General features: G+C 43.8%; 1 protein-coding gene across 1 annotated transcript in view; it reads left to right on the top strand.

Annotated features, from left to right (window-relative positions):
* The window catches only part of OBSCN (obscurin, cytoskeletal calmodulin and titin-interacting RhoGEF), a 185,984-nt gene that overhangs the window by 154,616 nt on the left and 4,968 nt on the right, over positions 1-26,400 (top strand). Inside the window, exons 95-114 of the mRNA XM_042802202.1 lie at positions 2,072-2,218; positions 2,270-2,329; positions 4,750-4,873; positions 5,209-5,342; positions 5,686-5,798; positions 7,697-7,865; positions 11,027-11,108; positions 11,730-11,930; positions 12,512-12,572; positions 14,019-14,096; positions 14,243-14,415; positions 14,961-14,987; positions 15,517-15,669; positions 16,424-16,469; positions 16,985-17,062; positions 17,922-21,543; positions 22,168-22,290; positions 23,396-23,506; positions 23,625-23,792; positions 24,250-24,372. Of these exons, the coding sequence (XP_042658136.1) occupies positions 2,072-2,218; positions 2,270-2,329; positions 4,750-4,873; positions 5,209-5,342; positions 5,686-5,798; positions 7,697-7,865; positions 11,027-11,108; positions 11,730-11,930; positions 12,512-12,572; positions 14,019-14,096; positions 14,243-14,415; positions 14,961-14,987; positions 15,517-15,669; positions 16,424-16,469; positions 16,985-17,062; positions 17,922-21,543; positions 22,168-22,290; positions 23,396-23,506; positions 23,625-23,792; positions 24,250-24,372 (5,793 nt within the window). The remainder of the gene's footprint in view (positions 1-2,071; positions 2,219-2,269; positions 2,330-4,749; positions 4,874-5,208; positions 5,343-5,685; positions 5,799-7,696; positions 7,866-11,026; positions 11,109-11,729; positions 11,931-12,511; positions 12,573-14,018; positions 14,097-14,242; positions 14,416-14,960; positions 14,988-15,516; positions 15,670-16,423; positions 16,470-16,984; positions 17,063-17,921; positions 21,544-22,167; positions 22,291-23,395; positions 23,507-23,624; positions 23,793-24,249; positions 24,373-26,400) is intronic.

Genomic DNA, 26,400 nt, shown 5'->3' with positions numbered 1-26,400 from the left:
ACTGGGTTTCTGTGTTCTTCTCTGTTCCACGGCACTTGATAGTCCCTCAACTCATTCACTTCTGTTGACTTCAGCAGGAGCTGGGTTGCAACCCAAGAACATGAATGCAGCTGGGCTCTGGCTGCTTTTTTTTATGCACAGTTCTGGAAGTATTGAAGTGGAAGAACTTATTTTTAGGGATACTTCCAACTCAAAACTCTGAGTCAATAATTTTGAATGATGTTTGTCCTCTTGGGTCTTTCTCTGAGGCTGAATTGGAACTTCAAAACATGTGTCGGTCTCGTGTTCCTTTGTGTTTCCTTGGCTGAAGGAGATGTGGGGTGGAAAGGTTCATGGTTACGATTTTAGAATTGGGAAACAAGCTGTCCATCACAGATGTGTCATCACTGAGACGTTAGTTTGTCATACTTCAGCTAATATTAAAGTTCCTCAGGTCAGCAGCTTGAATCATAATGTGTAACAACCCTAAACAGCAAGGAAAGTGGTGGAATTAGCAACATGGATGAGACCTATGGTTATATATAAACTGTATATATATATATATTTTGTGTGAATATATTTTATCATTGAGAGATACTAAGAGTGTTTCATGCCTTTCCAATCAGTTCACTTGTTTGCAGCTGCCCAGCTTGTAGAACAGTACCAGTACCAATCACAACAGGAACACCAGAGAATCAAAATATTTATCTAAGAAAATGTTTAAAGATTTTCCACCCGGCCCAGTGCTGATGAACACTCATGAGCAGTCTGGGACACTGTGTGAGCAAAACTTACTTCTTCCATCAACAACCCAGAACTGAAATATTTCATAACCACTGTGCTCATTGGGGGGACACTGAAAGCAAAAATCAAGTGAGATATCTTCAAAGGGGTCTGGTCCAAACGTAGCCTTCAATTTTACCTGCTAAGGTCTTTCATGGTAATTTAAGGGTGAGAAATTTGCAGAATCAAAACAGCTACAGGACCCTAACAGCTCAGAGCCATTTGTGTGCAACTGCTCTTATTTTTTCTTGAACCATATGATGGTTCGAGTTTGTACTCTTGCTTGGCAGGCAGTCACATCATGAACATGATGAATTTTCATAATCTGGCATGCATTTTGTCTGTCATACGGTTACTTGAGTGTTTCCCTAGATATCTTATCTTTGTTTTGCCTCTTCAAGATTTGTGGAAGATGTATTGGGCAGGAGATTCGATGAGATGAGCTCCTGAGGTCCTATGATCCCATTCTAGCCTAGCTTCTTTTACCAGCGCTGATTGAGGATGAGAGCATGGTATTTGTCTCCTTGGTCACCATTCCACAAAGACATGCTTGAAAATCCATTTTTCTGAGTGGAGAGCTTTTGTCTTCTCTCGGCCCTCAAGACTCTGGGTTTCTTGAGACAGGAGCTGTATCTTCCTCTGTATAATGCTTCCACATACACAACTGCTGTGCATTACTGTACAGACCAGATGACTTCGATTCTAGAGTATCTTGCAAAGGCATAGTCCAGTACAAATTTAAAAGTCTCGGGTACCTTCTAGTGCAAAGCCCAGTAAATTCATTCAGATATTGTAAAGTAAGAGTAGCTTTTCTGCCATCCTCTCAGTTTTACAGGCTCATGAAGCAGAACAGCCCCCCCTTCTTTCCCCTGCCCTTCTCCAAAATCACCGATGAGGCTGGTACCTGCTCACACCTTCTTCCCTGTGAGAATAACATCCTCCTTGCACATAGTGTCTGTATCGGTGCAATCGGTCACTGCTGGGTTCATTTAATTGATCTCAGATCACCCAATGTAGGGTTGATTTGGAAGATGGATCCTTCGTTCCACTGTCTGGGGAGAGGCCGGGTGTGTGTGCAGGCTGGCACAGTGTCCTCAACCTGGTGAGATACGTCTTTCCAAAGTGTGTTTTGTCAACCTTCTTATTTCAAGTCTTAGCTACCTTCTTTCTTGCTGGAATAAGAATTTCTGCATCAGCTCTCTGCTCTGTGAGGGGAAAATGATACAATTGCAAATATTTCCATGGGTTAGATGATGCTGCTATTTTCTTTTTACCCGGAAGAGAGAAAAGCTGTTCTTCTTGTCTGTAGGAATGACTCCTTCACAGTCAGAAATGGAGACTTCTGTCCAGGCCTCGCTTCAGCGTGCTGATAAGGAGATCAAGACAGCTCTAAAGAAACTCGTGGACTCAGCATCACTGCTGGTGACTCTTCCCCCGGGCATGCGAGAAGGAGCTGGTAGCCTTGGCCTTCCTGGGTCCATTCCTTCAGACCACTCGGAAACATCAGCCGGGCCCTCTGCGCTAGTTCATGAAGCCAGTACCCAAACCCAGGCTGCTGGAGGGCATGGTAGGTTTGGCATGAATCTAGAAAATGTCCCAAGGGTGTCAAAAGAGACAAAAATATTGAACATGTCAATAGTGATATTTTTTTCTTCCATTTTTATGTTTCGTCGTGTTTTGAGCAATTGAAGTATTTTGGGCAGTTGAGGTTTAAGAGAAGACTTTCAGACCCAAATAAACATGGGGCTGTGGGTTGGGGTTAGGTTGGACACCAGTTTGGGGCAGATCTTTCTGGAAAGAGAAGGTGTTTGAAAACTGTCTGAAGTAGAGCTTGGCTCATCACTTGCCCAAAACAGAGGGATAAAGAACTTTTTAAACCTTTGGGCTTTTGATCCTGGACTTGCTTTAAATGTTTTGGGGGGAGAAGCGGGGATGGGATGCCTCCTTTACATTTACAGAAGTCATTTATTTTTTGATTTGGTGGGGTGGGTAAGGGAGGTTGTTTTTCTTTTATTGTTTGCATAAACAAGCTGGAAATATGTTTAACACCCCTGTATCAAGTGCATCAAGTTCACCCACATTTCACTGGCCCTGGAGCCTTGACAGGCTCCTTAGCAGCTTCCATGTGATTAAAACCAATGATGCATGTGACTGTGCCTTGCCAGGAGAACAAGTCTTTTGTCTTTGCATTTTTTTTTTTTTAAACATGAATAAGCAGCAACCCTTCCACTCTTCCTTCTGCTTCTGCCATAGGAATTTGTCTAAGCTGTCTCTGTGTCAAGTCAGAGTAACTGTCTTCCACCAGTGTTAACTTAAAAGGACAATGTCAAGTAGCCTTCAACCCTCAAACTCCAGATGCTGTTTTAAAAAAAAGATATTTTTGTCTAATACTTAACAAGGATACAAGCATTTCACGGAATCAGACCCAAAATAACTGCATAGAAAAGTGACAGGGCTTTAAAACCTTTTCTCCTTTCTAGTAGGAAATCATTTGTGAAAATAATCCTCTGGTGAAGCAGGATAACTCAAAAATCATAAGTAAAATGTCAACTAGCAGATTATTTCCTTAGTCATAACTACAGAGATAATAGAATAGTGAATGAGATGGTTTTGAAGTCCTTTCATCTGAGAAAACTAAATGTGTTATTAACATGGGGAATTATTTTAATAAGATGGAGACTTGACAACTGTCCCTAGGATGACATGTTTTGAATAAAAAGAAGGCAAATATTTCAGTAGTACTGACAATAGGAAGGCACAATCCCACCAACCTGGGATCTCTGACCCTGCCAGTAGTGCTTTGAATAACTATGTTTTCCATACCAATAGAGCTGTTTTATGTGATTTCTAGAAACTGCTGCTTTTTTCCAAAACCAGCCAGCACCAAACATCCTTAGAGTGCACCCCAAAAAAGCCCTTCTTGCTGGGGAGATGACTCCTCTGGATTTAACTTTTTCTCCTCAGATGAAAAAGGAGATGATGCACTTTATCCTATGGATTAACTTGAATGGTCAATATCAAAAGAAAATCAGGTACTTTTAGAACTGAAGATCAAACCAGTTTTTGAAGATATATCTGATAAGATAATTAATAATAAAAAAATAACAATACCCGAACTACAATCAAGCTGCACGATCTTTTTATTTCCTTGTTCTTATAAACCCTGGATTACAAACCTTGTTCTGAGGTAGCTTGGAGTTGTACAAGGACATTTTCAAAGAACCTAGTGAAGATGTACCGATGCTGATGTTATAGAATCACCAGGTTTTCCCTATTAGCATAACTCCATGTTAGTTGTATCCCCCAGGCAGGGCCTGCCTTGACCACCAGTTTTACACTGATGTAAATTTACTCATTTCAGTGATGCTGTCTGTGATTGCACCAGTGTGTCAAGAACTGGTCTCATAATGCAAAGTTTAATTGAAGAATTCATGTGTACAAAGTTAATGCTGAGCATTCCTGGAAGTAGTTAAAAGACGTGTAGATGTGGCGCTTAGGGATACAGCTTAGTGGTGGACTTCACTGTGTTAGGTTAACAGCCGGACTCAATAATCTTAAGGGTCTTTTTCAACCTAAATGGTTCTACGATTCCATGATTTCATCACAGCCATGAGCAGGCATTCTAACACTGTTAAATTATCTCTTATAAAGGATGTGTGGAACTCACACCATCCTTCCAGTCATACTATTTCCTCTTCTCCCTACTGACTGCCTTTCCTATTTTTGTCCATGTGTGTTTCCTTACAGAAAAGTTTGTTTTGTCCAGTCAACAATGTGCCACCGTTCAGTCACTCTGATGTTAATCAAGCCCATGACCTTCTCAAAAGGTCCAAATTCCACTCTTAACTTCAGTAATTGAACTCATCTGAGGTCAGACAGACTTAGTCCTGGCACTAGGCAGATTAAAGGTGGCTCCAAAGGTTTGTTCTGGGTTTCAGATGTGCTGTCACAGGTGACCTGTTTAACTTGCCTTATCTCTGCTGCCAGACAAAGCACAAAGGCAGATTACAGCTGAAGAACCATGTGTGCCAAAGCCCAGCCCTGGTCCTCCCTGTGAAGAGTCAGCTGCTGGAGAGGAAAGCACTCAGGAGCGCACTGTTCCTATTACCAGGTAAATGCCATCTCAATACACAGATTTCCAAATGTGGCAGACTGTTGCAGGAAAAGCAAGACCTCTGTGGTGGAGGAAGCAGGTGGTGATTTGAACTGATTCGTGTAGGTTTGTTGTTACTTTTAGAATCCCGTTCACACATGCATTGTGCAAGAAGGACAGAAAAGGCTGGAGAGGATTTAATTCCCCCAAAACAAAATTCTTCTTGTGTTAATTTTACGTAAATAATTATTTGTTTGTTGGCTAAACACACAGATCAATGGCAGGGTGTAACCCTGTATCTCTGTAGTTGTATGTGACTATAGAACAATCTTTTCTCTTGGGCTTCATGAAAGAACATCACCAGCAGCAGGGACAGGAGACTGGTACAGGAGAGAAGGAGATGTGGTCTGGGACGTACACAGCGAAGTTTACATTGAGACCACAGAGAGAACTTGTGTGTATAAGACTGAGGAGAAGACCCCAACAAGTAAGTAAAAACCTTGTTTCCCTTTCCCACATCCCATGATCGTCATTGTCTTTTCTTTTGGCAATAACTCTTGATGACATTTTTAAATACTCCCATTTCTTGAGCAGTAACTCTTTAATAAACAAAAAGTGACAGATAAGCGTGACGACGAGAATCCTAAATGTAATGCCAGTATAAAGAAGCCCCAAAATATTGCTGTGATATAATTTGATTTGACATTAAGCTAACATCACATCCTAAATGGCCAGTCCTATAAATTTCATTTGAGTATCTCAACCTACACCAGCACATTATGAATAAAGTTATGGTATTGTGCATGCAGCAAACCCTCGTGTCTTTCCAGGTCCTCCCTATATGCAAGTGACAATTGAGGACGTGCAGGTGAATTCTGGAGAGCGTGCCAAATTTCAGGCAGTCATTGAAGGAACCCCTCAGCCTACTGTTTTGTGGTTTAAGGTAAGTGCAGGTTTTTCTCTGGCTGAGAGCAAGGACCACAGAAAGGACTGTAGTGCAATACTTCTTTGAGGAATTTCTTTTGCTCTTTCATTTTACATTGTTTCTGGGTCGTATCTACAGATTTTTGTTGAACCAGCTGCAGTTCTTGCTGGAACCACCAACCGTGCATCTCACCCTGTGCTGTCTCCAGTGTCACTGTGGCTCTTTTCACAGAGGGGGCAACCAAGATGGATTTGGGGACCAAGATGAGCAGGAAGGGAGATTGCTTCCTGCCTGAGAGCCACCAAGATGTTTGCTGTAGTTTTGGGGTCAGAGATGGGATTAAGAGTGTTTTATTCCAATTGTCAATGTGACTTCTCAGGCTTTGTATCTTTTCTACAGCCAATTGGTAAAATGAGGGTAACTAAGGACAATGAATATCCCATAGAAAGGAAGGAGAAATAATTTATTATTCCTCATAATATTGTCGTGCCGATGAAATAAGCCAGTGTTGTTCTATAATGATTGTCTGTAACTATTCTGTCCAACTAAATGGTTTGTACACACGTTTTAATCCATTTTTTTTTTCTGTGTGGGGAGTACAAGAATGAGCTACTCAGACAAATAAAATAATCTAAAAAAAAAAAAAAAAAAAAAAAACCAAGAAAAAATGCAGAGAACCCCCTCCCACGCACACACACGTGCACACATCTTGAACACCTTGAAAAGAATAAGAACAAGGCAAGAATATATGATACACCCTGTTAGTATTCTTGCAATCTCTGAAATGTTCAGCTCAGAATTATCACAAGCTAGCTGAACTTTTATCTATTTTCTAACCCCCAGTAAAGCTCTCCACATGCTTATCTAGTCTCCTCTTGCACCAAAATGTCCCACACATACAGTGTCCTTTGTCAAGGAGTTCAACCTAATGAGTATGCTGCCTGAAGTGCCACCTCTTTTTGGCTGATCTGTGCATATTTACCACAAGCTTCATGTGTCGGCTCTTACCTCTTGTATCAGGAAAAGTTAATCCATGTCCACTCACTCGGCTATTGATAATTCTGTACAAATCTATCGTCGTATTGCAAGAGCCTCCCTTCCAGGCAGAAGAGCCCCAACTTGCTGTGTCAATCCTCATCTGGAAGCTGTTACAGAAGGAACATTGCTGCCACAGTACCACACCCTGCGCAAACCAAGGATTTATAAGATGATGTTTTCTGTCTTATTCTTAATTTCTTCCCTAATAATTTCTAACATCTGGTACTCTTTGACTGCTGCCAATCTCTGAGCTGGTGTTGGCCTGGAGTGATCTACTGTAACTCAAAGTTTTGCTCCAGTGTAATAAAGAACAGCTCAGAGACTGACATTTCATGTGGGGGAATATGGTTGCATCACTTTACATTTATTGTATTATATGCATTTATCTGGAATTTTACTGGCAAAGGCAGGAGGTCTCAAGAGATCCTTTTGCAAATCTTCATAATCTGTTCTTTGTGTCACACACGCTCCCTCCTGTTCTTTTTTTTATAACATTTATGACCATATTAAGCAGCACAAGTCCCAGCACAAGCTGGAGACCAGGCAGGAGCGAAGCAGCCGATCCTCCTGCTCCCTGGGCTGACTGCTCAGGTGTGGTGTGCGGGGAGAGCTGGAGGATAAACCACCTAGCCCTGGGGATCCCTCCCAAGCCTTTATTCCTATGAACAGACCATGAAACAAAAATGTTATTGGGTAATGTGGAAGCAGAGAAACAGTCAGACATGGGGGACTTCTTCAGCCAGCGTTTTGTTAGTGAGATTTCCTAGCTTAAACAGTGTGTACTGTAGCTCTGCTCCTTTATCTCGCTTCCTAAAGAGAAGAAACTTCTGTTTCCATCTTGTTTTTTCCAGTGCCAAAATGTTATTTCATTCTTTCAGGGCACTTCATTGCTGACAGACAGCAACAGGCTCCATCACGGGAAAGAAGGAACAACGTATTTCTTAGTCGTGGACAACGCTGTCTCAGAAGATGGTGGTGTTTATACCTGTGTTGCCAAAAATGCAGGAGGGGAGGTTTTGTGCAAAGCAGAGCTTATCGTGCATGAAGGTAACGTCATTCTTTCAGCTGCAGAATTTGCTTCCATAGCCACTGTGATATGTAATCTGTTACAGTCATCTTCTGCTACCCATATGGTACCTGCTCTGTATTGCTGTGTAGTATTTTTATATTACCAGTATGTCAGGATCCAGTATAAGAGCAAATGATCTAATGACCTACATATATATATATGTATACATATATATGTATATATACATATATGTGCCAAATGAGAATTTTTTCTCATCTTAAGACTACATGACCCACTGATACAATGGGCCACAGGAATAAGTGGGGCCATGTCTCTGCTGGTGCTCTGCTCTTTAGCCTGGCTCTTCTGATTTATGTCAGGTGAAGGTCATAGAATTATCAAATCATAGAATGGTTTGCGTTATAAGGGACCTTACCAGCGCCTCACCACCTTCACAGGAAAGAATTTCTTCCTTAAATCTAATCTAAATCTCCCTCTTTCAGTTTTAAACCATCACTCCTCATCCTATCCCCACACCCCCTGATCCAGAGTCCCTCCCCACCTTTCCTGTCCCCCCTTTAAGCCCTGGGAGGCCGCTTGAAGGTCTCCCCGGAGCCCCGAGTATCTTCGTGGCCTCCTCTGTCCCTGCTCAAGCAGCTCCGTGTCCTTCTGCTGTTGGGGGCCCCCGAGCTGGCCCCAGCACTGCAGGGGGGTCTCCCCAGAGCAGAGCAGAGGGGGAGAATCCCCTCCCTGGCCCTGCTGCCCCCCCTGCTCTGGCTGCAGCCCAGGGCATGGTTGTCTTTCTGGGCTGCCAGTGCACATTGTCAGGTCATGTTGAGCTTCTCATCAACCAACACCCCCGAGTCCTTCTCTGCAGGGATTCTCTCAGTCCACTCATTGCTCAACCTATATTTGTGCACCGACCCACGTGCAGGATCTTGCCCTTGGCCTTGATGAACTTCATGAGGTTTGTGTGGGCCCATCTCTCAACCCTGGCCAGGTCCCTCTGGATGGCATCCCTGCCCTCCAGCGTGTCGACTGCACTACACAGCTCAGTGTCATCAGTGAGCTTGCTGAGGGTGCCCTCAATCCCACTGTCCCTGTCACCAACAAAGATGTTAAACAGCATTGGTCACAACACCAACCCCTGAGGAACGCTACTCATCCCTGCTTTCCACTTGGACATCAAGCTGTTGACCACAACATTTTGAGTGTGACCATCCAGCCAATTCCTTATCCACCGAATGGTTCATCCATCAAATCCATGTCTCCAATTTAGAGACAAGGACGTCATGTGGGACAGTGTCAAATGCTTTGCAAGAGTCCAGGTAGATGATGTCAATCACTCTGCCCTTATTCACCAACTCTGTAACCCTGTCATAGAGGGCCACCAAATCTGTCAGGCAGGATTTGTCCTTGGTGAAGCCATGTTGGCTGACAGCAATCACCTCCTTATTTTCCATGTGCTCTAACATAGTTTCCACGAGGATTCACTCCATGATCTTGCTGGGCACAGAGCTGGGACTGACTGGCCTGTAGTTCCCCAGGTCTTCATTTTTTCTCTTTTTAAAAATGGGGATTATATTTCCTGTTTTCCAGTCAGAGGGAACTTCACCAGTTTGCCACTACTTATCAAATATAACGGATAATGGCTTAGCCACTTCCTCTGCCAATTCCCTCAGCACCTGCAGATGCATCTCATAAGGTCACATGGACTTGTGCACCTTCAGGGTCCTTAGATGGTCTTGAACCTGATCTTCTCCTACAGCGAGTGGTTCTTCATTCTCCCAGTCCCCACTTTTGCCTTCTGTGACTTGGGCAGTGTGGCTGGAGCCCTTGATGGTGAAGACTGAGGCAAAAAAGTCATTGAGTACTGCAGCCTTCTCCGTGTGCTGAGTGACCTGATCTCCTGTTTCCTTCCCACATTTCCCTAGTGTTACTTTTATCAATGACGTACCCATAGAAGCTTTTCTTGTTGCCCTTGACATCACTGGCCAGATTTAATTATATTTGGGCTTTGGCCTTCCTAACCTGATCCCTGGCTGCTTGGATACTTTCTCTGTATTCCTCCCAGGCTACCTGTCCTTGCTTCCACCCTCTGTAGGTGTTTGAGCTTGTCCAGGAACTCCTTGTTCATCCATGCAGCCTCCTGGTGTTCTTACCTGACTTCCTCTTTGTCAGGACGCATCACTTCTGAGCTTGGAGGAGGTGATCCTTGAATATTAACCAGCTTTCTTGGGCCCCTCTTCCCTCCACAGCTTTATCTCATGCTATTCTGCCAAGCAGATCCCTGAAGAGGCCACAGCCTGCCCTCCTGAAGTCCAGGGTAGCGAGCTTGCTGTGCTCTCTCCTCACTGCCCTGAGGATCCTGAACTCCACCATTTCATGGTCACTGCAGACAAAGTTGCCCTTAAGCTTCACATTGCTCACGAGCCCCTCCTTGTTGGTGATGACAAGGTCCAGCATAGCATCTCTCCCCATTGGCTCCTCTATCACTTGGAGAAGGAATTTATCATCAACGCATTGCAGGAACCTCCTGGATTGCTTATGCCCTGCTGTGTTGTTCCTCCAACAGATATCAAGCTGCTTGAAGTCCTCCATGAGGACCAGGGTTTGTGACCGTGAAGCTGCTCCCCTCTGTCTATAGAGGCCCTCATCCACTCGGTCTTCCTGGTCGAGCGCCCTGTAGCAGAGCCCCACTATAATGTCACCTGTCCCTGCCCTCCCTTTAATCCTGACCCATAAGGTCTTGGTCAGCTCCTCACCCATCCCCAGGCAGAGCTCCCTGCACTCCAGCTGGTCACTGACACAGAGGGTGACACCCCCCCTCCTCATCTCCCCTTCCTGTCCTTCCTAAAGAGCCTGTACCCTTTCATTCCAACACTCCAGCCGTAGGAGCCATCCCACCACATCTCCATGATGCCAATACGATAGTAGCCCTGCGGGCGTGCACACATCTCCAACTCCTCTTATTTTCCCCCATGCTACGTGTGTTTGCACAGACGCATTTAAGTTGGGCAAAGTTCATATTGACAGATTCTGTCATCAAACAGCTCCACAGGAAACTCTAAACTGTGAAAAAGTTTAGAGGACTCCTGTAATTTTTCCTGCCTTAAATTGTCCTGTAATAACTTTGCATGCTATTAGCGAGGCATTGTTGTCTGAATATTAACACTTCTATTTTCCTTCATTTCCAAAGCTAAGAAAGACCAAGAAGCAAAGAAAGTGGCCACTAGGAGAAAGCTCCATTCTCTTTATGAGGTTAAACAGGAGATTGGAAGGTAAATGAATTTTCCAACTTTCTAGCAACACTGTTGAAGAATATCTAATTGCCCATCTGAGCTGCTGAGCATGTGTGACCAGAGGCAGAGGTGGGGCAAGCTGTGGATAAGTCTGAAAAGGCAAAAGTACTGGCAGAAGTGAGAGGTCACCCTATGGCAGGTGTGTTGGAAACACTTTCCTGAGGTTTCTGAGAGAGGATGGGGGACACTGTACAAACCACAGGTCCAGGTAGCTCCCACCAGAAAAAATATCAGCCAGAGACTGGCAGGGTAGGCGACCAGGTATGGCTTCTTGGCAACGTTAACATCACAAGCCCAAAGCGATGTCTGCCCAAGCACAGTATCCATCCAAGGGATCCAATAGCATCAGCTTTTGCTAGTGCAAGGCTCTATCACCTGAAACAGCCTCTCCCTTGATGTGAACTCGTTGCTTATTTTTGGGGACAGCCAGGAGAGGGCAATAGCACTTCACGTACAGGAAGATTAGTTTCTCATGTTGGAGAATTTAAGCCCTGAACAGCAGGGAGCTGACAAAGGCTGGGACATGGAAAGGTCTACACCTGCGGCGCAGAAGGCTTTGAACCAAGTCTGAGCAGGGCTTGTCCTTTGATTTTTACACAGGGGTTGCTTCAGCTTTGTGAAACGAGTTGTGCACAAAGGGAACAGAGTGTCTTGCGCTGCCAAATTCATACCTCTACGAAGCAAAACGAAGGCTCGAGCACATCAAGAGAGGGATATTCTTGCCTCTCTGTCCCACGACAGAATTACCAGGCTCCTGGATCAGTTTGAAACACGGAAAACACTGATTTTGATTCTGGAGTTGTATCCTTTTCTGTGCTGCTTGTCTGAGGAGGCTGGGAAGTATGACGTAGAGCTCATTTATTGATTAACTAAGCAATTAATCATTTTTAGGTTTTGCCTGAGATAAAATGATAGACATAATCTTCCTCTGCACTTCAGGATAGCATAGTTCTGTGAGATCTTCACTGAAGTACTGTTTCTGCTGTTTCAGGAAAAAAAAAAAAAAATCATGATACTTGTATATACAAGTGTGAATGAGTTGTTAAAGCATTAAGAGTCTTTTCCTGAAATTTCTGGAAGTTAGCAACTCTGTTTTCATGAGATCCAGTCTGGGTAAGCAGCAGGAAAATGCAGTGCAGAGCAGGAAATCCCATCATCAACAGGTAGATTTTAGCACGAGCAATACCCTGCTCCTGCTCGTAGGGAGCACAGGTTTAGAGCAGCCCAATTCTGCAAGAAGGACACTGCTGCAATAGAGGCTTTAATTAATGACACTTACATCACGTTGCCTGAGATCACCTCCTGCTAGCTGGAAAAAGGTGGTTACAATCTAAAAATAAGCATTTAACTGTAGCTCTGTTTTCCCTTAATGCCATTGGTAGATGCTCCAGTGAAGAGCTCCTTGACCGTTTATTCAAGAAGAGTGTTGTCACTGAAGCAGAGGTAATCTTTCTTTCTCACTTGAAAGTCCAGAGTTGGTGGGTACCACGAGAGTATATTCCAGTTTCTTTTTCCTTTTCAGATATGAGGAATGTCTTTGAACCAGTGATAATCTTTCAAAATAAGAATCAGCCTTTAAAATGTATTCCCATCAGCTTTTATTACTAAATTGAGTTTCTTTAGGGAATGACTAGAAACAGCCAGTGGTTTTGACCGCAAGCATTGCATTCAGCCTAATACAGGTTATGTTTGCTCTATTATCATAATTTATTTTCTGTCACCTGGAGGTCCTATATTGGCACTTGCTTAATAACACTTTATCACCTAGCAACTGGACTCCTGTCCATGCCTTTTCAGTCTCCAAACCAAAGGATGAAATTTCAGTTTCTAAGGGTTATTTTGAAATTCTTGTTGCTCAAAGTTCAAAATATTTCCCATCTCCCATGTAGTATCGAGGTGTCCCATACCTTTCAGAACTTAAAGGGGGCTACAGGGAAGGTGGGGAGGGACTCTTTATAAGAGTGTAGGGATAAGACGAGGGGTAACAGTTTTAAACTGAAAGAGGGCAGATTTAGGTGAGTTCTAAGGCAGAAGTCCTTTCCTGTTTGGGGGGTGAGGCGCTGGCCCAGGGTGCCCAGAGCAGCTGTGGCTGCCCCCTCCCTGGAAGGGTTCAAGGCCAGGTTGGACAGGGCTGGGAGCACCCTGGGCTGGGGGAAGGGGGCCCTGCCCAGGGCAGGGGGGTTGGGATTGGGTGATCTTTAAGGTCCCTTCCAACCCAAACCATTTTATGATTCTATGATTTTATTCGTAAAACTGCTTTTTCTTAGAAAAACTCAGAGAGATACGTCATAGAAGCATAGAATGGGTTGGGTTAGAAGGGACTGGTTAGAAGGGACTTTTAAAGATCAAATGTCAGCTGACATCATAAAATGTTAAAGGTAGAGGACTTGTAAAGCTGAAGCTGACTCTAAATCTTCACTCCTTGTTCAGGCATAGTCAGATTGGATCTACAAATGGTCAAGAAAATAGGTTTACAACATAGTTTTAAAATGGATTTGTGTTTTAAATGTGTTTGCCTGATTTACACCTAGCCAGTGCTGAGTTTGAATTAGATAAGTTAGACAGTTTATGAGGTTGATCAAGCTTGAGGATTTCTGTATCTCTTTTTTGCATATTTGTAGGACTGTTTGTTTTTTTTTTAAAAAAAAGTAAAGGCTATTTTGCATATAGAAGGCTCCATCAGGGCAATGTGGTCATACACGGGGCACAGAGTAATCTTTGGTTCACATCTTATTTCAGCTGCAAGACTAATACAAGAAGTTCATTCTAGTTTTAAAAGCATTTCTAGTTCAATCTCTCCCTCATATATCAAAAATGTTGGTAGAATCAGGGACCCTCTTATTTACTATTAATGTTTACTGATTGTTTAACAATTGATTTAATTTTTAGGTCAAATTATATATCAAGCAAATTTTGGAAGGAATCAAATATCTTCATGACAACAACGTCCTTCATTTAGACATTAAGGTAATGTGCAGTGGCAGGTCTATTTATCATAGTCTCTTGTTGGTCACGGAATGGGCGTTCTCTATTTGAACTGTTCTTACTTACAAATGAAAATATTGCCTGCTTTCAAGAAAAGTTTCTCCCTTTTATTTTATTTCATTTATTAGCCACTGAATATCCTCATGGTTTATCCTGAAAGGGAAGACCTGAAGCTCTGTGACTTTGGATTTGCTCAGAAGATCACACCCTTTGAGCCTCAGTTCAGCAAATACGGGTCTCCGGAGTTTGTTGCCCCAGAAATTGTTTCTCAGTCACCAGTATCAAAAGCAACTGATATCTGGTAACCTCTTGTCTTTCTAAAAACCTTTTGCCCTAGAGAGCCTGAATTTCCATTTATTGTTAGTAAGTAAATAGAGTAGTGATAATAACAGGAAACAAAGTGAACACTGAGAATCCAAAACCCATCAGGGCTCTTTAAATCTCCTTCTGTCTATTTTGTTCAACCATAATTGAATTCTGACAGCTAATTAGTGCAAAGGAGCACCTCATAGAAGATGATCTTGACTAGAGTCAGCAATGAGGGAGGACGATCCTAAGGGGCTTTCTGGAAAAGGCAGACAAACTCCAAAAAAGTATTTTGAGTCTTCTCCTCTATCTGTGCTTTAAAAATGGAGGAATACTTGAGAACAATTTCGAAAAATGTTGAAGGGAAAAAAAAATGAAGGGTGAAAACAGTAGCTTTTGGGATTTATTTTCCTTAGAAAGGTGAGGAGAAGGTGATCTTACTGTGTCAGGGTGTCCAGTAGCAGGAAGAGGGGCTGTGTGCTTGAGAAAGATGGAGAAATTGTGACAAACACCTGACATTTGTGTTCCCTCTCTCTTCAGGGCTGTTGGAGTCATCACGTATTTAAGGTAAATAAATCCTCCTGAAAAAAACTCATTCAATATCCCTTTGCCAGTCAGAGCCCTCCACCCACCACCTTTAGGTGAGGGATTTGAGTGAAGCATTGAGTCCTCCTATAATGAGGGCAATTTCTTTTGTGGTTTTCTACTTTACCTGTGCTTTCCTGGTTGTCCAGGGCTTTGGTCATTGTCCCTGCTTGAAGACCTGACAGCTGCTTTCCTTGCAGTCCGCAATGAGAGCAGTGGATGAGGTCCAGCCTTCCCCTTGCCTGTTTAAGCCAATACCCTACTGCAGCTGTGCAAAATCAAACCCTTAATTCCCTATGTGCGAAACAGGGAAAAATAATTAAGTGCCAGGCAATGTTGGGGTGAAAGATGCTTTGCTAGTGGATGCGCTGCTCACAGGCTTTGCAAGTCCCACGCATGGAGTCCCTCAAGAATTTTAAAGCCCCATGTAAGCATTTGTGCTTCTGTCACTTGCACAGCAAATAGAAATCTAAAGTCTGTCTCCTCTTATTTTTGGTGCTCAATAAATAAGCCTAACGTGCAAGTCTCCATTTGCTGGGGAGAACGACAGAGGAACCCTTCTAAATATCCAGAATGGGGAAATTTCATGGACCATTCCTGATTTTGTTCACTTGAGTGAAGATGCAAAGGACTTTATGAAAGGGATCCTGCAGCAGCACCCCAAGTGAGTGCACTTTTATTCCTCCTACAGCCAGTGTGCAAAGATGTTGGTGTCTCAGCAGGCAGATCTCAGCTCATCAAAGCTGCAGTTGTTTTGAAAAGTAGAAAGCTGAGTGAGGTGTGGTGCATTATGTCCTAATTCTTCTTTATTATTCCCCATTACCCAAAACATGACTTGGCAGTTTGCCAAATTGCCCTGTTTCTGGTATGGCGCTGTCTCTACTCCCTGACTCCTCCAGGCAGTTGAGTTTCTGAAATGACATAGAGAAGTGGCAAGAGCAAGGACTGGTATAGGGGGAGTTATGCAAGAATTAAATCATATTAACCACATTCATTAAGCAATTTCAAATACAAAAGGCGTCTTGAAGGCATGTTTGCAGGCACTTGTTTTTCAGTGTCATTTCCATCCTTTCTGTCTGCTGCTAAAGCTATTTTTGCTCTGGACACCCAAAGAGCTAAAGTCACTCTTAAGGCTCTTCCTGATGCCCTCGAACAGGCTCCCCGCAGAGTGACATGGGGTCTTCCTGAGGATCTACAGGGAGACTCAGGCTGAAAAAGGAGGATTGTTTCACTTCAAGGGAAGGAAACCTTGGGTTGAAAGCTTCTGTTGCTCTGTTTGGCTTCTCAGCTCTAAAAAGCCTAGGGGCATACCCAAAAGTGTATGCATGTGTCCACATGAAGCAGGCACCTTCAGGAAAATCTTGTGGTTGCTGTTGGAAGTGACTTGCTACTGAAATGGTGCTCTTTTCTCTTCTCAGAGCCAGGCCTAGTGCTTTGGACTGTCTTTCCCACAAGTGGTTCATGGTAAGTTTGTCCTGGTTCTTTATTAGAGTCATTAAAAATACTGAGGTTGGAGGAGATTGGTTTAATTTTTCCCTTGGTCCCCTACTTTCTGTCCTACAGAGAAGCTCAGGCATGGCTCTCCAGGAAGAGGAGACACATACGTGTTTACATGCCAAGATACATTTCCTTTCAAAAGATAAAGATTACTAGTGACATGTGCAGACATAACATGCCTGTATAGAAAGGAAACTGGTTTTGCAAAGAAAATGTTATGGTTTATATTCCAATGCCTTAAATTGCTAAGGAGAAGAGCTAAAAAGTAACCAAAAAAAAAAAAAAAATAGGAATTTAATGACATGCATTGAACAGGGCTTGCTTTTATCACTGAAATTTTCTACAATTTATTCATTAGTGGATTGTAGCATTTGGTCTATTATAACTTTCCTAAATTAAAAAATTCTGGAAGGAGGAAATCCTAAAAAAATAAATTCTCAGGATTTTTTAACCAATGATTTTCCTCTCATTCCACCTGGCAGCATAATCTCCCCCTCGAAGCAGCTCATTTCATTAATACCAAGCAGCTCAAATTCATTGTGGCTCGGAGCAAATGGCAGGTGAGTTGGCCTTAATCTGTTGGTTCTTTTTAGTTATACATATATTTTAAATTACATTTGCCTATCTATCGGGCTAGAACAGTAAGCACAGAAGAGATCTCAGCTTGGCTATGAAGAGGGAATAAGCCCAGGAGACCATGGTTAATGGATGTGGCAGAAATAAATCATCTAGGCTTTTACTTTCTGGAAATCATCTGGTCTAATGAAGGTGCCTGTAAGACGCATGGTTGTGTCTAAGTTAGGTATGCTCAGATGCCTTTGTGATTGGTACTGAATTATAGACAGGTCTCAAAATGATTCCTCTTTTCCTGAAGTTCTCTAAAATAATCAGATTGATTGCCTTCTGAAGATGCCTGTTTGTTGGCTCTAACGGGAGGCCAGCTGCTCAACTTCAGCTGAGATGTCTCACATGGCAGAAGTTAGAGCAGATGAATCCTACCTCCTACAGTATGGCAGCTCCTCTGTTGGCCTAAATCACTGTAGGTTGTACCGCAGTCTGTAGATTTAATATCATTTACTCCAGATAGACTCTCATCTGAAATCTTCCATTAAAAACTCCTTTTCCATCTGCTTTGAGTGGCCAGATTGTCTTTGAAAATCTCAAGCAGGGTCCTGCTTCCCCGTTCACAGCAGCACGTCCCCTTAAGTCAATATAGTTTCACCTCTGTGAAAGAGAGAAGAGGAAGACTTGGAGAGCAAATGAGGCCCGGATTGATGATATGTGCAACAGGGTGGCACTGTGTTATTAAACTAGTATGTGTGGTATTTAAAAGTGCAGAAGTTCATTTTGGTTTGCTTGCTTTACCATACTCCCAACATGTTTCCATCTGACTGCGCTGTATTTTGTTTTGCTTTTCAGCGGTCTCTGATGTGCTACAAATCCATACTGGTAATGCGGTCTATCCCAGAAATCTTAGAAAGGACTCACGACAACACCTCCCTGGCCATCTCCCGACATCTTATTGAAGAAAGCACTTCGTCCAGTACTAGTGGCTCCTCTTCAGATAATGAGAACTCACATTTCCCCAAGAAGAGGCACTTTGGCTCTACACCCGAACTGCACTTGTCCATATTTGACGCACCAAGCCATCAGGAGCCTCCAAAACATGCAAGCGAAGAGAAGCACCCCAAAATCTCCGTCCCTCCAGTAAAACCCATGAGGAGGAAGTATGCTTCAATGAAACCCGAGGTGGGGAACAAATCACCTACAGAAAGCAAAGAGACTATGGCAAGTATCTTAAAGGAGAAGGTGGAAGGGCTCCATTCCAGACTTCAAGATGGAAGAGCAGAGCAGTCCCAAAGCAGCAGTGCCGCTGAGCCTTCATCAGTGAGGACTTGCACTGAAAGCACATCGCAACTATGTCAGAAAGAAAAAACAGACATATTTTTATCTGATAAGGACAGAATTGAAAAGGCTGGGGATGGGGCGGAAAAGCCACCTGTCTGTGTTCCTAGGCAGAGTGTCATTAAAAGTACTTTCTACAGCCAAGCAGCTGAGCTACCCACAAGGGGCCCTTCCTCACCAGGCAGGGAATTCAGAAGGCACCTGGACAGAGCCAGAAGGACTTTCAGGAAAGCCGGATATTCGAAGGTCCCCCTCAGTGGTCTCCGTGAACCCCTTCTAGAGCAGTTCGAACTGGAAGAAGAAGAAGGGAAGACCGATGATGGAGATGAGCACAGGGAAGGCCTGCTTGGTTCCTTGACCAAATCAGCTTCATTTGACACTGCAAGAAAACCACCACATCCTGCCATTGCTGGTGCTAGCCGAAGCCGTTCCCTGGATGACTATAGGCTGAGAGCCTCAAGATCAGTGAGGGAACAAGATATTTTGGAAGAAGACTATGATATATTGTCACAGGAAAGTTGCCCTGAAGGCAGTGATCACTGTGACATTTCTGCAGGGCCTGGCAAGGGATGTTCTGTAGACACTTCAAAGCAAGAGGACTTTAGGAGAGCTAGCAAGGATTGTTCAGAAGGGCAGCCCCCTCCTTCCACACAATGTGAGGGTAATGGATGCCCGGCTGCATTTGTGCAACAGCTAGAGAGACTTCCAGTGTCAACTCATAGGAGTGAGAATAGGAAACATTTACTGAAGAAGTCTAAAGCTACTTACATTGAGGAGACAGTTGAAGATTTGGAAGGCAAAAGCGCCATTCTAACTGACCAGCACTCAGATGTAACGGCATCATCAGCTCAAAAACATGAAAGCATGGAGGGTAAATCTTGCCCTGGCAGTGCCTCTGACACTGGTTTTCAGGAGGGAAAACAGTCCATTTCCATTCTCACACAGTCAGAGACCACCTGCAAGTCCACCCCTACAAGTAAGGGAGGCGTGTACCTGCCCCAGGAGTCTGCTCACAGTACGGACATCCATCCGGATCTGAAAGGTGAAAGCTTGCTTAGCAAAAGGACAGCCCCAGTTCCACCTTGGAAAGACAAAAAGCAGAAATATGCACATGAGAAGACTTCTGCTCATAGTGTTGCCAGATCTGATCTCATGGAGCATGAAAGCTCTGCTGTTTTAACAGGCCTGCAAACAGAAACCAATTCACTTCCAGTACGTAAGGACAAAAGTCAGGAACTTCCTGGTCAAAGTGTTCCAGCAACTACTGTCTTGGTGAGCAAACGGCCAGGTACCATAAGGGCTCTGCACACAGAAGATGAAGGCACTCATCAGCAGATGAAGACCTATAAAGAGATGAGATCCGCTCTCCTGGAGGATGAAGGACCAGGTATTACAGGAATCACTCCACCATCGACCCATGATGGTGAACACCAAGCACCCAAGAGGGCTCCTGTTCACGTAGACACAGCATCAGCCATCCTGAAGGGAGAGTATCTTGTTCCAGATGCCCCACCACCAAAACCAATGCCGACTTTGGTCTCTGATGGAGCTGATCTGAGGAGTGAAAGCTCAGCTGTTGCAGAAATTGTTCCCAGTTTGGCCCATGAGGCTGAAATTGTGGGAGCGGAACCCCAGACAGTTTCTGAGGGCAATGGCATGGTGCCTGCTGGTCTGGAGAGCAGACAGCCAGCTAGAACGGTGTCGACCCAAAATACTGGCCTCCCTTCAGTCTGTGAAAGTGAAAAACAAGAATATGCAAAGGCATCACCTCGCAGTGAGGTGAGATCTGTCGTGACAGCAAGTGGAAGCCGAGCAGCCAGACAGACTACGCCTGCTCCTTTCTCCAAGGCTGGACATCAGGTGTTTGAGCAGCACAGGGCTGCCTATCCCCATGGCAGAGTTTCTGCTGATCAGGAGGGTGGGCCACGAGGTGTCTTAACTGCTTCACAACCAGAAGTTGCTCCAGCTTCAGTCTATGAGCTACAACATGAGGAACATCCAAAGGTTTATGGTGAGGGTAGAAGCATTGCCTTGGAAAGTGGAAGCTGTGATGCTGGAAAAACTGTCCCACCGTCGCTCCACAGAGATGAAAGTCAGGAGCTTTCACATCACAGGTCTTCTTTTTACAGTGATGAGGAGTCTGCTGTGCTGGAGGGCTTAGTGGATGAGATGGTTTCCCTCTCTGAAGAGATGAATGTTTGGGCAGAGTCAGTTACTGGTGAAGAGGAAGGCAGAAAGCACATCTCTTCTCCCACAGAGATGTTCTACAAAGGCTCGGGTAGCCAAGCACCCACGGATACGTCCTTCCCTTCTGTACAAGGGGGTAAAAGAGGAGAAGTCTCTGAGCTGGATGACCTTGCAGAACCCTATCTTGTTGTGAATGAGGAGTCAGTGGTATTGGAAGGGCAGGGAGCACAGACGGTTCCTCGTGAATGTGAGCATCTGGAGGACTTGGCGTTTGAGAGCCCCACTTCTAGCCAAGTGAGTGTTTCCTCAACAGATGGCTTGGACACTGGAGAAAGACCCAGTCAAGTGTCAGTGAGCAAGGGCACTGGTAAACACCCAGAAGTTTCTTTAGTGAAAATCAAAGACTTGTCAGATGAAACACCCAGTCTTGGCAGTGGAACTCCAAAACTTGACATATCAGAGGTAGAGCCTGCCTATTTGAATTTCTCTGACTTGTATGACATTGTCTATTTTCCATTTGAATTTATGAACTATAGGAAGCCTCCACCCAAACCAACTGGGAGACGGTTTATACCTTTTGGTGAAAGGGCAAGGTCACCTCCTGCGGGACATTTGCATAAGGATAAAAGACTCTGCATCAGAGAAGGGGCAGAGGACAAGAACAGGAAGAACCATTTGGAAATATCTGAGGACTCAAAAGCAACTAATTTATTAGCCATGGGGAAAGGGTCAGAGAGTCATAAAGAAAGGTATGGCCCCCAGAAAGACGCAAGTGGTAAGCAGAAAAGCTCCTTCTACAACAAGCCAGGACTCTTTAAGCCATATGCAAGGTCTCATTCAGTGGAGCAGTCAGTGGAGCAGAGTCTGAAGAAGAAAGTAAAAGCTTCTGTTGCCCATATTTCAAGAATCCTAAAAGGAAAGACATCTCCTGAGCCAGAGGCAGAGGAAGGTAAATATTTTACTCTGTGCCTTCATAGATTTGCTGCTATAACTGGGCTCTGCTAAATCTGCCTTTTCCTTTTCCCCCAGCATATCTGAGGTTGTGTTTAGACAGTCATTGCAAAACTGGCAGTTTCAGGTTATGAAATTATCAGTCTTCAGTCCTACCACTAGCTCTCTGTTACTGGCTCACTTTGGTGCAGAGTCAGCTGGATTAATCTGATAATGGAAGTGGTTTAAATTCCCCTGTCTGAGTTTTCACGAAAGCAGACGAGGGCTGGATGATGCTTTTCTTGCTGCAGGTCCTCCTGCAGCTATCATCTGACCGTGGCAAATCTTTAAACCTAAAGTGACTGGGAGAAGTTGAAGTCACCCTAGCTACCTAAGTTGATGACACTGAAAAACAGAGTCTGTCTTTTCTTCTCTGCCATCCCTTGACATGTCCTCTTCTTCCAGGACATCATTCTGTCTATAATAGCTATCACAGCCTTCCCTGTTGACTGAAGGCTTGATAATAAGGAAACCTGTGACTGTTGAGCTATTTACGTACAAATGGCAGAACTGTCTGCTATAAATGGATGCCACAGGGAGAAGGATGGACTTAAAATGACTTCTCATCCTTTCTTCAAAACAGAATTTGGTGAATTGGGAAGTGAGGCATTAGAAGAAGAGCTGTTAACAGGGGCTGAAGGATCTCTGAAGAGGAAATCAGCACTCTCTTCATTCAAGTTATCAAGTCTCATGCCAAAGGATAAAGGTATTACTATTGCATAAGTCATCAGTTAGTTTTGTCATGAAGTGTCACTAATGAATATGACAGTGCTGTGGGAGTCCCATTTCTAAGGATGGATCTGCAATGATTGTCTTGAGATGACCTGGACCAATTCATGCAATATGGGCCAGCCTCCTCTGTTCACATCATAACTATGTCCTTCCTAAAACTGTCTTGTCTTTGGCATTGCTTGCAAATTGGAGCCATTCGAGGAAGCCACTGAAAAGGAATGAAATCTCTGTGTAAGCTCGAAAGAGAATAAAGGGACTGTCCAAGAGTGGGATGGCACTTGTCAATTCCTATGCTCCAGTCCTGCACGCAAGTGTAAGGGCCAGACACGCTGCTATAGAGCTATGAAATGAAAAAGGGTGGGGCAGCCCCAAATGCTGGGGCATCAAAGCCAAACTTGCTTTTGCCCAGGCAAGTTTCCCCTTAACTCTAGCAGGAGCATTTTCTGAGCTCAGGTTAATGCCCCATTATTCAGCAGAGCCCAGCCAAGCACTGGGAAGGGCAGGCATGTGAGGCTGGCAGCTCTTGGGCACTGCAGAGGAAAAATCCTGGAGAAATAAAGAAGAAAACTTGAGCTCCCCCTTTCCCATGGAGATTTTGTTTGATGCCCTGTTTTTTTACCTCCTTCCATATCTATCTTTTATATCTTCTCTCTTCTTGTGTTGCCTTCAGCTGATCCCCTCATCCTTGAGATACCATAATTTAGTTTTGCACCCCCATTTAAGCTAAGCCTGAAGAAAACTCTTGCTGTGACATGCTCACTCTCTGCTCTGAGCTGTTCTGATGCCATAGCTGTACCAGCAGGGCTGGGCAATGCAGATGTTCCCCATGGGCCTTCCAAGATCCATCTGGATTACCATGAATGAGCAGTCATACTGCATGCATGGGGATGAAGAGGGATCCTGCACCCGTGTGCCCAATGCCCAGGGAATTCTCCAATGGGTGGTCAAAGGAGTGCCAGAGCACGAACCAGAAATGTTCTTGAAACCAATTAAAAATGCTTTCTGACGTCCTGTGCGCACTTATTTTCCGCATCACCCTCTCGGCTACTCTGAATTGCTGTTTTTCCTCTTCTTTGCAGCACCTTCGTTCACTGAGGAGCTCATTGATCAAGCTGCTGCAGTCGGACAGTGCGTGACGCTGTCGTGCCGGACAGCAGCTCACTCCTCCCTGCACATCGGCTGGTTCAGAGGTGACAGTGGCATCCCCCTAGGGAGTCCCCATCCCCGGGACAGGGGTGCAGGGAGGCTTTCAGACACCTTGGTATAAAATGTGCAGGGGACTTATCTCTCCTATCTTCTGCTTTTCAGATGGGATACCTGTCCACAGCAGCAGCCGGATTCTCATCTCAGCTACGCTCAAAAACTTCCAGCTGTTAACTATTCTCTCCATTAGTGCTGATGATTTTGGTATTTACACCTGTGTGGCCACAAACTCCCTGGGCTCAGCATCCACCTCTTGCATCATAAGAAAAGCAGGTAAGAGAAGAATTAGCTACAGAAGTAGGTATTACAAGCATTTTTGCCCAGAAATGTGACCTGTAAATACCTGTGAGGTGAGATTTCTGTCGATAGGTTCAGAGGAAAATCTCTCCCTTGCCTGCTCTAGCCCACAGCCACGACCCTGGCTGTCTGGTAACGTGGCACATTCTGCAGCGTTCATTCCCTCCTCTTGACTCTTCAGTTTCTCTCCTGGATTCAGAGCCACTCCAGTAACTATGAAGTTCTAGAACCAGACTTCAAAATCTTAATGTTGAGTTTAAATTAGGCACAGTTAAACTGCTGTTCCACTAGGTGTGTTTTCATATATATATATATATATATATATATATATATATAAGAGAATATCTGTAACTGGGAAATGCTGGGTGTAGAGGTACGTATCACAGCAGTGCTATTACTAACAGTCACTGGGTTTTGTGCCTCCTCTCAACAGAAGTTCCTCCCAGCCCTCCACCCCCTGACATCGTGGAGGTCTATAAGGATGGAGTGCAGGTGGTCTGGAAACCTATGGAAACCAACACCCCCGTCCATTACACTGTCCAGTGCAAGAGCGAAGGTGAGTGGAATACTGCCCTTATGCCTTGCAGGGAACATCTTGATTTGTATGATCTCTTCCTCAGCTGGATGTTTTATTTTTATTCAGAAACAGTCCGATTTTAGCTCCCTGGTTTAGAGTTGGGAATGAAATTCATACAGCCATCGTTTAGCCATCTAAAAGTTAGATGTTGTGCTGGCTATATCAGCCTGGAATATGCATACTCACATAAAGGCTTTGTTAAAGTGTGAATCAGACTAGGTCGCATGGAAGACATGAGCAAAAAGTGAAGAGCTACAGAAGAATATGCATGGCTGGTGCCAGATACGCAGTCCTGAGTAATCCTCTCAAACTACAGTTCTGACATTATACGCTAATAATGCCCAGCAATAACAATCAGCAGAAAATATCATCCTATACCCAGGTTTTCTGCATGGTCTGTGGAGACAGATGGTCTATCAAAAAGGCAATTCATCCCCTACTAAACAGCTATGCTTTCTTTTCCATTGATTATGCTGAAAGTTTATGGCAAACAGCCAGGGCAAGATGACAAAAGTTTGGCAAAACTGCATCATCCCTTTGATAGTCTCCTCCAAGGCTTGGTCCAGAGCCTGATGAAGTCAGTGGATGTTTTCTTGTTTAACTCCATGAACTTTGAATCAAATCCCCAAGCCTGTTCCATCTCTCCTGGGACTGCTTTTGCTGTTATTATTACGAAGGCTTTGTCTGATAGGAATTTCTACTGCAGTCACACGTACACAGCCTTTGGATTCAGCTGCTCCATGTTCCTACTTTTAATTCTCCAAACATACATGCACTCCTTCCTGGATTAGCATAAGCATGGGCAGCAGCTTTCTATCTTTTCACTTTGGAGTTGCTGTCAGTCACTTTTCCTCCAACACAACTTGCTTTATTGTTATTCCTTTTGACACAACTGTAGGCAAGACTTTAGGGAGGATACACATGCAAGTTGTTCCAATTAGGAAGAAAACCAGGAAACAACATCTACAAACTTCCATTGCGTTCTGTGCATTTGGCAGGATCATGAAAAGTCCTGCTTTCCTGAACACAGGAGAATTAAGATAATCAGAAGAAAAAAAAAAAAATCCTTGTTTTAAACATTATCTGATAGTAGGCTTTTGCATGTTGCTTCTGCAGACACTTTTCTCTGTTTCTAAGCTGTATCTGCTCCTTCTTATACATACACACACCCTAATTCAACCAGTATCATGCAAAGTCACTGATACCTTTGTTTTGTGTGATGGGTTATTGCTTCTCCTATGGTTTGAGGCTCTCTACCAGTGTTTATTTGAATGAAAGGATGGGTTTAATCTCAGGCAGTCTCAGGGAGTTGAGTTCAGCCTTGTGCACAGCAGCAATGGCAAAGTACAGGACACGGCATCACGTGAAATGAATGATCATTAAATGTTTGCTGGTGATCTTCTACTTCACACCTCAGTCCCGTGAATAATGAGTCCAGAACATACCTACAATTTCAGTTCCCTGAAAAATCATCTGAGTTTCATAAAAGCTGATTAAACCTACCAAAGTTTCAAACACTGGGTTTCCTACGAAGGTGTTAATGAATAGTTCTGTCCTGAAATCCAGCACCTCATGGTTTCAGTTGAATTCAAGACAGGGACAAAGAGAAAAAAAAATGGTAATTTTTCTAGGCTTTTGTTTGGAGTTTTGATGTATATTTACATTAGATATTGGTGGCATGAACAGGATAAACAGAAAGTATACAGGAAAGTTCCGCCATTCCTCTGAAACAATATTGCCAAACCTTGGGCTGATTAGATATAAACCAGCTGATTTCAGGAAAGATGACTTTGGCACATGTACAGTCAATGGCACCATGCACAAAAGTTGGCCATAGCAAGTCAGTTTTTCCTTCACTCTACGAGAATCCACTGTTCCACCATATTCCCAGCACATAAGTAATGTTGATGGAAAAAAAAAAAAAAAAAACCAACACAAAAAACAACAAAACCCCAAAACTGAAAAACAAAACAAAACAAAACAAAACAAAACAACAAACAAACAAAC

Source organism: Tyto alba, unplaced genomic scaffold (assembly GCF_018691265.1).
Source record: "Tyto alba isolate M040663 unplaced genomic scaffold, T.alba_DEE_v4.0 Super-Scaffold_38, whole genome shotgun sequence".
Lineage (NCBI taxonomy): Eukaryota > Metazoa > Chordata > Aves > Strigiformes > Tytonidae > Tyto > Tyto alba.
The sequence above is the reverse complement of the archived record's forward strand: the minus strand, read 5'-3'. Positions and strand labels throughout refer to the sequence as shown.